This window comes from Calypte anna, chromosome 14 (genome assembly GCF_003957555.1).
Source record: "Calypte anna isolate BGI_N300 chromosome 14, bCalAnn1_v1.p, whole genome shotgun sequence".
NCBI classification, from domain to species: Eukaryota; Metazoa; Chordata; class Aves; order Apodiformes; family Trochilidae; genus Calypte; species Calypte anna.
Window position 1 is genome coordinate 5017590 of NC_044260.1, and position 13221 is coordinate 5030810.

General features: G+C 40.1%; 1 protein-coding gene across 2 annotated transcripts in view; it reads left to right on the plus strand.

Annotated features, from left to right (window-relative positions):
- MAD1L1 (mitotic arrest deficient 1 like 1) overlaps positions 1-13221 on the plus strand; it is a 339536-nt gene that overhangs the window by 98045 nt on the left and 228270 nt on the right. For both annotated transcript variants that reach the window (XM_030459652.1, XM_030459653.1), the window contains one exon: positions 275-419. In XM_030459652.1, the coding sequence (XP_030315512.1) occupies positions 275-419 (145 nt within the window). The remainder of the gene's footprint in view (positions 1-274; positions 420-13221) is intronic.

The window sequence follows — 13221 nt, forward strand, 5'->3', positions numbered from 1 at the left end:
AACTATTTAAATGCTTTGTAGTGTGAGGTTCCACTATTGTAATTGTCTGGTGCTGAACAAGAAGGCTGTCACTGGTATAATTCTTTTGTCTTCTTTTTTCCTGAGAACACCTAATAATGAGACTGCAGGTACTCATTTTCCAGGGGTTCACTGCAATGTCACCAGCCCCAACGTCCTGGTATCGTGGGGATGATGCTTCTCTCAGATTTTTCTGATCTATCTGACTTAGAGGCAGTGATCAAGTTTTTATAGGTCTGTATTATTTTTTTTTCAGTGCCCGGGTACTGGAGAAGGCCCGACAGCAGCTACAGGAAGAAATACTGCGGGTTCAGAGCCAGCTCTTGGATGAGAAGAAGAAACGTGAGCAGCATGAAGCGCTGGTCAGACGGCTGCAGAAACGGGTGCTGCTGCTCACTAAGGTGAGTTTCTAGATCATGTCTGGAAAAGTCTGTGTCCTTATTTCTTTCCTTCAGGTACAGTTCTTGCTGTCTCTTCTTTCTTCCCATCCATGACTGGTCCTACAAAGTTGCTGTGGGGTCTTTGCATAGGGGGTGCTATAAGAGACAGGAAAGTTGTCTTTAGGGCTACATTTTGAATACAAGTCCAAGTATATCCTAAGGCTTTGCTAGTGTTCCCCCCATCTGGGCTTAGGCTGTGGTGGTGATATGTGACTTTGTCTCAGGCTTGGCATTTGTGTGAGGGAAGGGAATTGAATCATATTGTCACCAGAGTGTTTTGAGCCATTGAAGGGAATTTTTTAATGGCTTTGGCTGCATTGCCTCTTTTCCTAAAGAGAATGAAATGACGGCACCTTGTCAACTGCTCCTGTGGAAAAACAATTTACAGAGAGTAAGAGATTCACCTTCTCTTTAGGCTGAAAGTCTGTTCAAATGTAATGATAGGCACTAGACCAGTAAATTGAAAATACATCTTAAGAATCTTTCTGTAGTATATATCAAAGAAGTCTGCATTATCCTCTATCTGGTATGGTCTCGTGATGAAATTCTATACAATAATTTTGAAGCCTGTAGGGCACTGAAAACTTTATATTAAAGTCCAAGAGTGCTTTTCCCCCAAAGGGAATAATAATTCGCTATAGTCAGAATGATAGTTACTTCTCTTTCCAAAAATACTCCATACAAAACTTACATTCATCTGAGCAATCTCCCTGCCATCACACAGCTGCTCACATAAGTAAACGTGTGTGTAAGGTCAGACACAACTCGTTAGAGCATGTGACAGGGAGTCGGGCACATCACTGTGTACAGGAAAGAAAGATGCTGGTATGGGAGTGCCTGAGCAGTAGGGAAAGGAGCTGTTCTGTTGTTGGTGCTTTAGGCTTTAATTTTCAGTGTCAACAAAAGCATTTGGATTGGTTTTAATTGTGCTACACCCAGTTCTGTATAATTCCCTGTCACTGCTGAGCCAAAGAAGCTGTGATATGTGGTGCAGTAAGCAGGGCTTCTTGAAGCAAGGAAGCAACCACATTACAAGAGGATATTCTATCAGATCTTCTGCTGGCAGAATTTGATGCCACTGAGTCAAGTGAGATGAGAAAAGTGACAGCAGTTCCTTCTGCTTCACACTGAGGCAGGCACTGCAGTCAGGTGAATGGACCAAATCCTCTCCATGGAAAGAGAAAAAGCATCCCTTGTTAGTCTTTCTGATCCCCACAGCAACAGACAGCTCTCCATCCAGTTCTGGTTTGGTATTGGTATGACTGGATATGACACTGATAGATACTGAACCTCATAAAAATCCTTCCTTTACAACCTTCTCAGCTATCTAGTATTGCAGTGGGCCTCTCAAGCCTGAAGGAAGTTTCTCAGATGGCTTCTAAAAATATTCCCTTTGCTAACTTACTTCCAGTCCTCAGCAGAAACTTGTTTTGTTGTAGAACACAAGATTACATTACTTTTCTTTGAGTAGTGGACAAAAAACCAGCAGTATTTTGTCATGTAACAGATTGGACCCTGATTTATATCAAAAGATAGCCCTTCCTTTGTTTGCTCCCCTTCTTATCACCCCCCTGAAGAGGAATAAAGGAAAAGTTGGAAATGTCCATCATCAGACCATGGTAAATAAAGTTGTATTTTGACAGTGGAAGTTTTCAGTGTGCTGAATGATTCCTCAACAGACCTGTTTTAAAGGAATAAAGCCTTTGCTGTTCTCTGAAAATTTATATTCCACCCAGAGAATGCTAGGGGTCCTTTGTGAAGAAGTACATGTATTGTGGTACTTGGACAATCTATTTTTGGCACTGTTTCTCCTGCTGCTTTCTCTTCTCATGCAAAATCAGAAGAAGGAATTTCATTTAATTAAAAAAGTATGATATTGTGTTCTAAAATGAGATAGAGCAAATATATTGCCTGTTAAAAGGAATTATTTTACATTGAAAGCATATCACCTAGAATGGTATTTAATCATCTAATTAGTGGCATCAGTGGTACAGGGTGCTTCTATGTAATTTGAGAATGGAAAAGATGAGCTCTCTCTATTGAATCATTGTCTTGTTAAATAGGACTGTGAAAATTTAATTTGGGGAAGACTATTTTATATATATATATATATATATATATATATATATATGATTGAATTGCTATTGATAGTGTGATTTTGGCATTTGTGTATATTTGACCCTCTCGTAGGGCAGTGAATCCATTCCTGTGTGCTGAGCAAATAAGGACTGAAAGGCATCAGATGTGTGTAACAGAGCAAGCTTAATGCAGGAGCAGCTTTCCTTTCTTTAGGCTCAAACTGTGCCCTGGAAGTCTCGGATCTTGAATATGTTTAAAAAGATCAATAGAAAATTATAAACTGTTCTTTATTTGGTAACAGCAGTCCCTAATATAGTAGTAAACACACTCTCTTCAGGAGGCACTTGCTTTGCCAATCTGATTCCTTCTCAGCTTACTTTTATGGCTATTGATTTTTTTTTTTTCCTGGAGATTCAAGCAATATTTTTTGGCTTTCAGAGATCGCCTGTCCCACTCGTTCAGTCTTGTTCATTTTCTGCTTGCCACTGTCTCTATCTTTCTTGGTTGATCTCATATTTCCATTTCAGTGCATTTAACTTCTCCCTCCATTGCTTGCTTCCTCGCCTCATTTACTTCTTTTGGGCTTTCTTGACCTTACTTGGGCCTTTCCAGTTGGTTTACTGGTTTGGATTGCCACAAATGTCACTCTAGGATAGTTGGGTGAGTCACTACAAATCTGTCTTCCTTCTAGGACAGAATTTTCCAATCTTTGCCATATTAGTGCTGTTGATTCCACCCTTTAACAGGGGGCTGGTGGAGAAGTCGTGTCCTGGTTATTCTTGTTTTATAAACTCCTGTTTAGAACCTGTTAGTTGCTTACTTTCTCCTTTATGTCTTTCTAAATCAGGGCAGTGCTTAAATTTTCTGATCTGCATGTTTTCAGTGAAATACCAGACTGCATTTGGACACCCTAGAGTTTTTCAGACATTGATGGCTTGAAGGTATCTCCTGGAGTGTATCTCTATTCATTTAAGGTGATGAAAAAGAAATTGATGTTTGAAGGGATATATTCACTTGCTTTGTTAGAAATTCTCTTGTCTGAATTCACTGTCTGTTCTGCTGTCTTTTTGCTTTGGCTTTGCTAAGAGTTTTAGGGAAATCTTTAATCTTTGCTTTATTACCTGAGGTAGTTCCAATACAGCAGTAGTGAGAGATATCTGAAATGCTGGGGAAAGTCCATCTTTGCCCTTTTTCTTGTTTGCTTTACTTTGGCTTTGAATGGCATGTTTACCTACACAGATTGTATTTAACTTTTATGTTCTCCTTAAGCTTCTGAGTATTTCTCTTTTCTTGGAGCTTTGCACACAACCCTTGGTCTTTGTGAAGTAGCCTTATTAATAACAGTCAATTCTGTTACTGAATGGCTAAAATTTTAGCCATTTTACTACCATTCCATTTCAGAATTTTTAGATGACATGTACTTGTCCCGAAATGTAAAATCCTTTCTGAAAATCCTTATGTGAGTGCAAGCTCTTTTCACTTCCACCTCTCATGTGACTTTACTTGGCTGTGATCAGCTCTTGGCTATATTTGTTTAGCTGCTGTTCTCTTCAGACCTGCCAGCTTCTTCTCCTACATGTATGCACTTCAGTGACTTAAAAAAAATATGATGTCATCTGTGCCCAGGACTTGTGGACTCTGCAGAAAGATAGAAACAGCCTTTAGCACATGCAGCAGATTTGACCAAAGACCAAATGCCCTCTTTCCTCACAGCTGGTGTGTGATCCTTCACTGAAAGCTCTTGCTTACTTGCATACACAAGAACTCAAAATGTGAAGCCTGATTTGTTACTTCTTGTAACTTACTGCATCCCTTGCTCTTGAATAAGGCATAATGCACTGAACAAATTAATCTGGTTGGACTGGATGCTGTTGTTTTGCTGTGTTTAATTCCCTTCTGTGCATTTGTCTGCCTTTGGGTACTTTACAGACTGGAGAAGAGGCTGAAAAATTCCATTTTCTTTTCTGAGCTTTCTACCAGATTATGTGATCTGATAGGAAATCTGTTTCCATTGAGACATAATTTAGGCCATCACCATAAAAGCTGAAGTATTGATTAACCAACACCAGCTGACTGTTCACAGCACATGTTCCTGGAGATATCTTTACAAGAGTCAGTGTGAAGTCTGTAAGTGACTCCCAGAGCTGAGAATGGCAAAGATGCATCAGAAATGGGAGTAGGTAATTAAACCCTTCATTAAGCATGGCAGATGCAGAGTTCATGACTTGATTTGCCATCTGCTTTGTTTTGTAATCAGTAAAGATTTAAAATAATGCTGACTGTTTCTCTGTCACATTGTGTCCTGGCTTCTGTTTTTTCTTAGGAGACAGAGGATTTTAAAGCACAAGAAAGGAAATTCTGGGGGGGTTCAGCGAAGAAGGTGAATGAGTTCTTGTCCTGGGATATATATATAAAAACTTATCCTTAAATATTACACTTGGTAGCAGTGAAAACAGCCACACTGGCAAACACCTGCTTTACAACAGACCTCCTTTTGGCTGTCTTACCCTGGGCTCTATGTCCAGGTAGCACAGACAACTTCAGGACAGAATTGAGCCATTCTGTGTTATGAGTAATATCAAATGCTGTTCCCTGGCTACTGTGGTATGATGCTGCTTCCTTCCTTCAGTCCACTTTGTGACTCCAGGTGTGCAATTAAACAGAACCATCACTTGTGCTTCACCAGCTGTGCACCATCACCTGCTGCCAGCCTCACCCTTTACCTCTGCTCACTGTGTCTCCCCTTTCTAGGTATTTCTAAACACGTAACAACTTCTTTATTTTATGCCTGCAAATAAATACATTTTACAGTAATTCCCCTGCTACCTCTTCTGTGATTCAGCAAGGCAAGTTTTGTTGGGTGAGGCAGTATGTACCAGATCATCCTGTGTGCTTGAGAAGAGGGGAGATAAGGCACTCTGTGTTTGAAAGACTCACCAGCCTTTTAGATTGAGCACAGTTCCCTTTAATTTCAACCTGATTATATTAATCAGTTAAATAATTTCAGAGGAAAGGTGATTGGTAGTTAGGGGGATGATAGCAAGGGGGGAGAGAAGATTATTACCAGCTGTGGGACAAAGAGCAAGAGGTAATTGCCTGTGGAGTTCAGGGGGTTTGAAGGGCTCTCTGCTGAATTTTAAGTTTTAGTATGCTATAACATCATGAATTTTAATTCCCATGCTTTTCTTGTAGGGTATTTTCTTTAAAGGATGAGGACTGCCAGGTCAGAGATGAGGCAGAGACTTTTATAAAAATTCTACCCCCATGGTTAGCTGGGGTTATGTTGCTCTCAAGCTCAGTCTGATGCAGGGTGGGGGGTGTTGGGCTTGGTTTTCATGCTTTACACAGCAGTGTCTGGGTTACTGGATAAAGTGTGTTAAGTTTTATGAGAAGGTGAGACTGGGGGTTTTATGGCTGCTGCTGTAGAGGTTTTGTGTTGGGGTTGAGGAAATACAATGTTTTGTGTTTGCTTTTTTTGTCCTCTGAGAGCTTTGTGCCTTGTGAGGTGGAAATGCTTCAGGGAAAGAGAGTTCTGGAAGGGTTTAACATTGAAGGGTTCTTTTCCCCTGTATAACCCAAATTTGTTTTGACTTTTTTTGAGTCTACTTCTAGTTACTTACTGAGTCATGTTTTAGTCTTGATCCACCACCTAAACACCTTCAGGAACATGTTGGCAGCATTGGAGGTAATTTGCCATACCTCTCTTTGCCTGGAATGTGTGATTCTGCAAATATTTATTCTCACAACTCTTTTCCTGTCTGTTGTTTTTTTTTTTTTGTTTTTTCATCTTGCTGTCTGCATTGTAAAGACCTTTAAACCTTTAAACCCATTCCATATGTAAAAGCTTTCTAGGATCTATTGACCTGATCTCAAGTGTCTCTGAACCTCAAAGTCTGAGAGTGTTTTTCCTTCTTTGTCTGAACCCTCTAATGTGTCTGCTTTACATTATAATGGATTAGTCTGACTCTAGTTTTCATGGAAGTTTCTACAGTCTTGACTCTGTTAAACTTGTCACTCAGCTCTGCAGCTGTAGGAACAGTGTTGGTGGCTTCACCTTGCTTTTCTCATAAACTGGTGACAGCATTTAATGAAATGGCTTCATCTGCAGTGCCTGTGCTGCCCTTTCTGTACTGTGCTGATCAAAATCCTACAATGCTCTAACAACATTTTTTTTTTTTTGCAGGGATTTGTACAATGTCAAACTAACTTTGTGCTGATTTAAACTTGATGCTTCGTTATATTCATTACAAGATTTTATTTGCATGCTTGACATTTTAAAATATTGTGTTTGGAATGTGTTATTTATTTTGAGACCTTTATTAGGCAACCTCAGTCTAAGGGTTTAATTGTTAGTGATAGCTAAGAGTATAATTACCTCAGTAAAATATCATGACTATATTAAGCAGATGGAAATTGTCTTCCTGAATAAAGTGAGTACAAGGCATTTTCCTTTGAAACAGGCTGTTTTGTGAGGCCTGCTAATATCCTTTGCTAATACAATTGCAGAATCTCTCTGTGAAGAATGAATGAGGAGAGCTGAAATCGATGTGTTTGGAGAAGAGACTGGCTGTAATAGTATTGAAGCACAAAGACCATTTGGAAGGTGGCATTATCTTGAAATTAAACCAGAAAACAGCAGTGTTTCTCAGCTGAGAGTTGCAGATTTCTGAAAGACAGGAGAAATAGGTGTTTTCTGGCCCAGGCTCCCAGACCCAGTGCTGGGTTTTCACACTGCCTGATTTTTAGGTTTACTCCACACGTTTTCTCCAATGAAGAAAAGTAGCAGAGGTGCTGAGTCCTCACTTCCATATCCTGCTTTCAAAGCATAAGAGTTCCCTTAGTTTCTCACTTGTCAGTCTGTATCTATTGAAGGGATCTCTGGATCTGAGATAAATTTGCTCCCTGTTTGTGTGCACTGCAGATGTTTGGGAGCATGGTCTGCACTTCCCTTCTTGCTTCCCACTGGATCTTTTCCAGTGAGATCTTTTGCTCTTCATCTGCCATTGCTTTAATTCTTCATAATTAGTGGATAAATTTGCCTTTTCCCTGACTTTGGATATTCTACCTTTTTGTGTACCTGTCTGGATACCTACAGGAGTTTGTCCCACAGAGGGTTGAAGGTGATTTGCTTTGTTAGAGTAGAGCTGAGTCACCTGAGGGCTTTCAGCTTGGAAATAGTGAACATTGGCTTCAAATGACCAGCCTGGAGGCAGAAGATGAATTGACTTGTGGACCTTGATTCCTTTTCCCTTATAGAAGCATGAAAGAGCTCAGAAAAATTATCTTAGCATTTTTGGGGGAATCAGTTCTGTGTAATTCTTTCTGTGCCTTTTTATGTATCTGGTAAACATTGTAATGATAAAAATACAGTGTTCATTATTATCTCTGGATCTGATATTTTAGAGGTGGAGGCACAAGGACAGCTTCTGTGTTCTTATTGATGTTGTGTCTGACAATTTCTATTTAAGCAAAGTGTTTAGAGAGTCTTTTTACATTTTAGAACAATTCAGAATATGCAGCAAGGTTAAAAGTTTTGTGTTATATAAGAGGTATTTTTGAAGGGCTATAGAAATAAGATCTTTTTTCCCCAGAATACTGTCTGGATTCTGCTTTGCCCTACCACCACTAGATATTAATGGTCAATGCTAAGAGGCTAGATTACGAAAATTAGAAATGTATTCTGAAAATAATTTATTTGACCTTCAGTTCTCATATTTCTTTGAGAGACTGGACTGTAGGACTTCTAAAGGTAAAGTATTCAATAAAAAGAAATTAGGTTAATCCAATGTTATGGCTGAGAATTTAAACTCACCCAGGTCAAGTAATTCAAAGTTATAGTTCTCTTGGTACATGTGCTATAACATTTGTTCCTTAGCTTCTCAGCCCTCAATTATGAAGGGTGGTCAAGCAGATGTGGCAGAGGAGCAAGCAGGAAGATGGATGGGTGGAGTGAGGGAGTTTTTGGTAATGGAAGTTTGGCAGAACAAAACCTCACTACTGGACCTTGCAAGCAAGGGAAAGGCAAACAGCAAGAGGTGGCTGGGTGAGGAAGCTCAGCATGGGCTTGGACAGAACCCAGGGACAGCAGGAGGGACTTAGGGTTTCTGAACAGCAAACTGAAATAGTTAGGATAAGCTGCACAAAAAGGGTTTTTTTGCATTCTTTTGTTCCTCAAATACTTATGGTTTCAGGGCGTTATTATCTGTGCCTCTTCAAATGGTGGTTTTGCCACAAGAACTGCAGCTTTGAGTCTCTGACTTGTCTCTGTTTTAATTCTGAGCCATAAAACTGGATTAACTGGGTTTGCTTCAAGTTGAATTGCAGTGGATTTTTTTAAAAGGATAGGAAAGAGAGATAATTAAGTAATTGCACAGTAGATTATTTCAACATGTGATGGGAGCCTCTGGTAAGAACAGCTGCACTACTCAGACACCAGTCACTCAGAGCATCCTTTCAAATGAAGACCCAAAATCTATGTAAAACTGAAGAACTGGCTGGAGAATTAAAGTTTTGGATTGCTCCTGGCACAATATCATGTAGTACTAACAATTTTGTTCAATGCATTTTCACAACATCTCAGGTCAAGCATTACTTAAATTGATGAATATATAGAAGTCAAATAAGTTTTTTCAAAGTGTTATGGAAATGGTCTTTGACCCGTGATTTTGTTGTGTTGAGGAGAAATGAAATGTTCCCTATTTTGTAAGCACATTTGCTTGGGTAGCATTTCAGATAGAGACAACATTATTTAGTATCAGCTACAGGAAATTTGAAGATGTGGTCTAGTTTCAGGTCATGAATGAAATCATTACATTACCAGTTTCTCAATGTAAATGACATCTGCTACTTTTTTTGTGTTGGATGGGAACATTTAGGCCAAGCACTGTGGAACACCATTAACCATAAAATTTTCCTGTTGAGGTAGAAGCAATTTGGGACAGTAAAGGAACTAAAGCTTAATTTTCTCTCTATGAATCCAGAGCCTCAGGATTTCTACAGAAATATCACTGCCTTTTTTTGAGTAAGGAATTTGGAAGGGGATTTATAGACAAAGTGTGAACATGAGACAGGAAAACAAGGTAGCACTTTTTACATCCAGATGATGTTTAATTTCCTTCCTGGCAGGAGAGGAACTATTTTTATGAAGAGTCTTAGGATTTGCAGAGGTTGTATGTAGGAAGATTCTACAACTTTATGGGGTGTCCAAGCTACTTTTTAAGTGTAGGGAAGCAGAGACAGAGCAATTGTTAAATATGTCTGTCTGTAGTTGTGTCTACATCTCCTTACTTTCTTTGGGTAGTGAAGAAAAATAATTATCTAAGGATTCCAGGAAAGGTGTCACTTTGCTTGCTGCTCTCTTGGGTCCATAGGAACTGAGGTTTGCGTTTCCTCAAGTGCATCCCAGGGACTTGCTCCTGTGTGCAATACTGGGGGGAAATGGAGACTCCCCCCCTGTTTAGTTGTCTGTTACTATCTAAGACTGTGTGTAAGGCATTGAGATGAAGTGGTTGAAGTGAAAGGAGTTGAAGGAGAAAGCATTTTTTAAACTGATGATTTTTCAGCAAGTGTTTGGGTGGAGGAAACACCAGTGTTTGCGAACACCTGGAGGGCTGGGTTTGACATTGATGGCAAATATTTTTCACAGAATAATTAGCATTCTGCTGCTTTGCTGTGACAGCCCATGCTGTAACTGGGCTTGTTTGCCCAGTTGTTTTGCTGCAGCTGAATGCTCTTCCTTCCCACCCCTTTTGCTCCACCCAAGATGTAAGAGTAGAATCCTCTGTTCAGTTTTCCCCTCCCTGCTGATGGCACTCTGAAGCTCATATTTGTTTATCCTGAGTACCTGGAAGGAGCTGTAAAAACTAAATATGGAAAGAATTGGATGACAGGACTAGAGGCTCTTTGTCCTTTTGTGCATTTGAAGGAAAGACTGCAACAAGCAGCAGATCCTGGGTAGACCTTTGTACCTGACTGAATAGCACGTGGGGTTGGGTTGAGGTAGATTGAATCCATTGAGCCCAAAGCCCCAGGGGCTCAGCCTGTGTGGGAGAATGCCTGCATGTCCCTCCTTGTGCCATGTCTCTTTTAGGGAGATGAGATTATTTCCTTTCTTTCTTTGAGCAGCAGGGTCTGCCTTCCACTGGGAAAAGCAGTTGGAAGAGTCCTTGCTCTTGCCCCAGTTTTTCTGCACCTCAGATGGGAGACACACCAGTTACTGGTAAGTCCAGGACCAAGAAGTAACTGTTGGCTTTTGGTTACATAGGTGGGAGAGAAGCTGAAAAGGCTAATTCTCTGCATTAAACACATGATTATGTTAAAGAGAAGCATGGATGTGAAGTAGTGTTTCTTTAGGTGTGTTCACACAGCACAGAGCTCTGTGCAGATACAGGGCATGTGCAAAATGAATCTGCAAAATGAATGTGCAGTTCTCAAAATGATCTGATGGCTGATTTAGCAATTTAAGCAGTTTAACATTTCTTCTCCCTAGTCGCTGGCTTTTCAGACACATACATAAGCTTCAGAAATTTTATATTTTGCTCTTTTAACAGTGGTTCTACTGTATAAATGTATTCTCAGCTTTACAGATAAGGAAACACTTTCTAGCTTGGAAAAAATTAATTTTCTGTTGATTACATACTACCTTTGGAGACCAACTTTCCAGGCTGACATTTCTATTATATTAATTACAAAAGAAGAAAAGCTGTGCTTGTTTTGTCATTGGGAAATGCCATCTGCAAAGTTATTGGAAAGCTGACCTTGTCAGAAGTATTATTGCATTATCCTTCTGTGAGGGTCACCACAACTGAATGGCATGAAAAAAAAGGTAGGAAGAAAAAAGCAATTTCAGGAAATCTGATGAAATCAGAACAAAATGCCTTTTATCCCTCTCTAACGTGAAGATGTTTATTAAGATAGCATACATTAGAGTTTGTTGCTGGGGGAAAAAATGTTTGTGAACCACTCTAAGTTGTTTTTTTAAAAGAAAAACAACACTACAAGATAATTTTTGACCTTTTGCATGAGTGAACATGAACAAGTGGCAGTGCTTACTCCAGCAACGTCTCTCCCACTCTGTTTTAACCCACTGTAACCCTGACCCATCACCCTTCTCCCCTCTTACCCATTCTACACAAAAGCCTGAGGGGGCTCAGCCTGCAGGGACCAGAGCCCCCATCCAGGCCACCACCATGCTTGAAGGGTGCCTTGGAAGTTTCTCTCCTCCCTCTTGTTCCCTCTGCTAGTCTCTTAAAGTAAATTTTGGCACCTCTGTTTGCTTCTGGCATAATACCAAGCAACTCATCTGTTTTTCCCCTTTCCCTCCCAGCTTAAAGCCACAAAGCTCTGTTTTCTCAGAGCCATTCATTACTTGTCCTCCCTAAACAGTGGGGAACATCCCTAGCTGCACATTCCTCCTGCTGTGCCTCAGTTTCCCACCCAGGCACAGCTGTGCAGAGCAGCCCTGGTAATCTGATTGCCTTCTGCAGGAGTGCTGCCTCCTTTTATATGCTTCTAAATAATCCTCTCTGCTCCCTAGCAGAAAAGCATCACTTAGTTTTGTAGCCATTTCTTCTTGGAATGTTTGAGCTGCAAGAGATGTGGAGTCTCTGATTCTGCTTGTCCTTGTGTTTTCTCCCTGTGGTGTGACTGTCACTGAGGGACAGTTCACGGGTAGCTCAGTGAGTTGTTTGTAGAGGAGAATGCTTGTCACGCTTTGAAGGATTTAAATAAAATCTTTTCTACCACAGAAATCATTAAAAAACCCGAGAGCTATTTAACCTGCCCTCCTTTTGTGCTGGCCAACGGGTTTCTTATGTAATATCTATGCACATGAATTTGTCATGTGTGGTGTTAACCCCAGGCTATGGTTGTAGCCTTTGCATTCTAATATTGGCTTTTGACTAGCATAAAAGAGAAGAAAAAAGAGAATCACTGAATCCTATGAAGATATCCTAAATAGGATGCTGAACATCTGTAAATAATAGCCAAGTTTGTAGTTTAGGTCTCTAGAGATCTATGCAAGCTGAAGGTTGTGAAACATATGTTCTAAATCTGATGTTTTCCTTCAGATAACAAATGAAACAAATACAGGTAGAAGTAATAAACCTTATCTTCCTGCATGGACATGGCTTAGTGAGTTCTCTGGTTCTGAAGATCCTCTGCATCTTGAGTCATGTTCTCTGTTAGAGTTCACTCCCTGGCATTAGGAACAATGTGTGGGACCAGCTGAAGTTGACTCCTCTCAATCTATGTCTTGCCAAAACCACCTTTCTGAGAAGGTGGGGTCATACTTTGTTTGCTTTATGGAAAATTTGCTGTGTTTTGGACACTCTTCAGCTGATAGAACCTGCAAGCTTTTCCTCCTTGACTGTGGTTCTGCATGTGGATTGTGGTTATGCCTCCATGTGTATGAATGGATGTCCAATGAGTTTTGATTTGTAATAGAATTTTAATTTTATTAGGCTTTCTTTTAGCATATTCAAAGTAAATTCGTCATACAAATACAACTTAAGAGAAATGGTATCTTCTCATTTTGCTATGTTGTTCAGTTGTAACAAGCAAGATTACTGCTTTCCCCAGGGAGAGCTCTGGGACATACAAGGTTTATTCATCCAGACCAATGAGTTCTTTTTCCTTGCAATTTTTTCCCCCTCAAGATGTAGAGATAAGAAACTCTGGGGGGAGG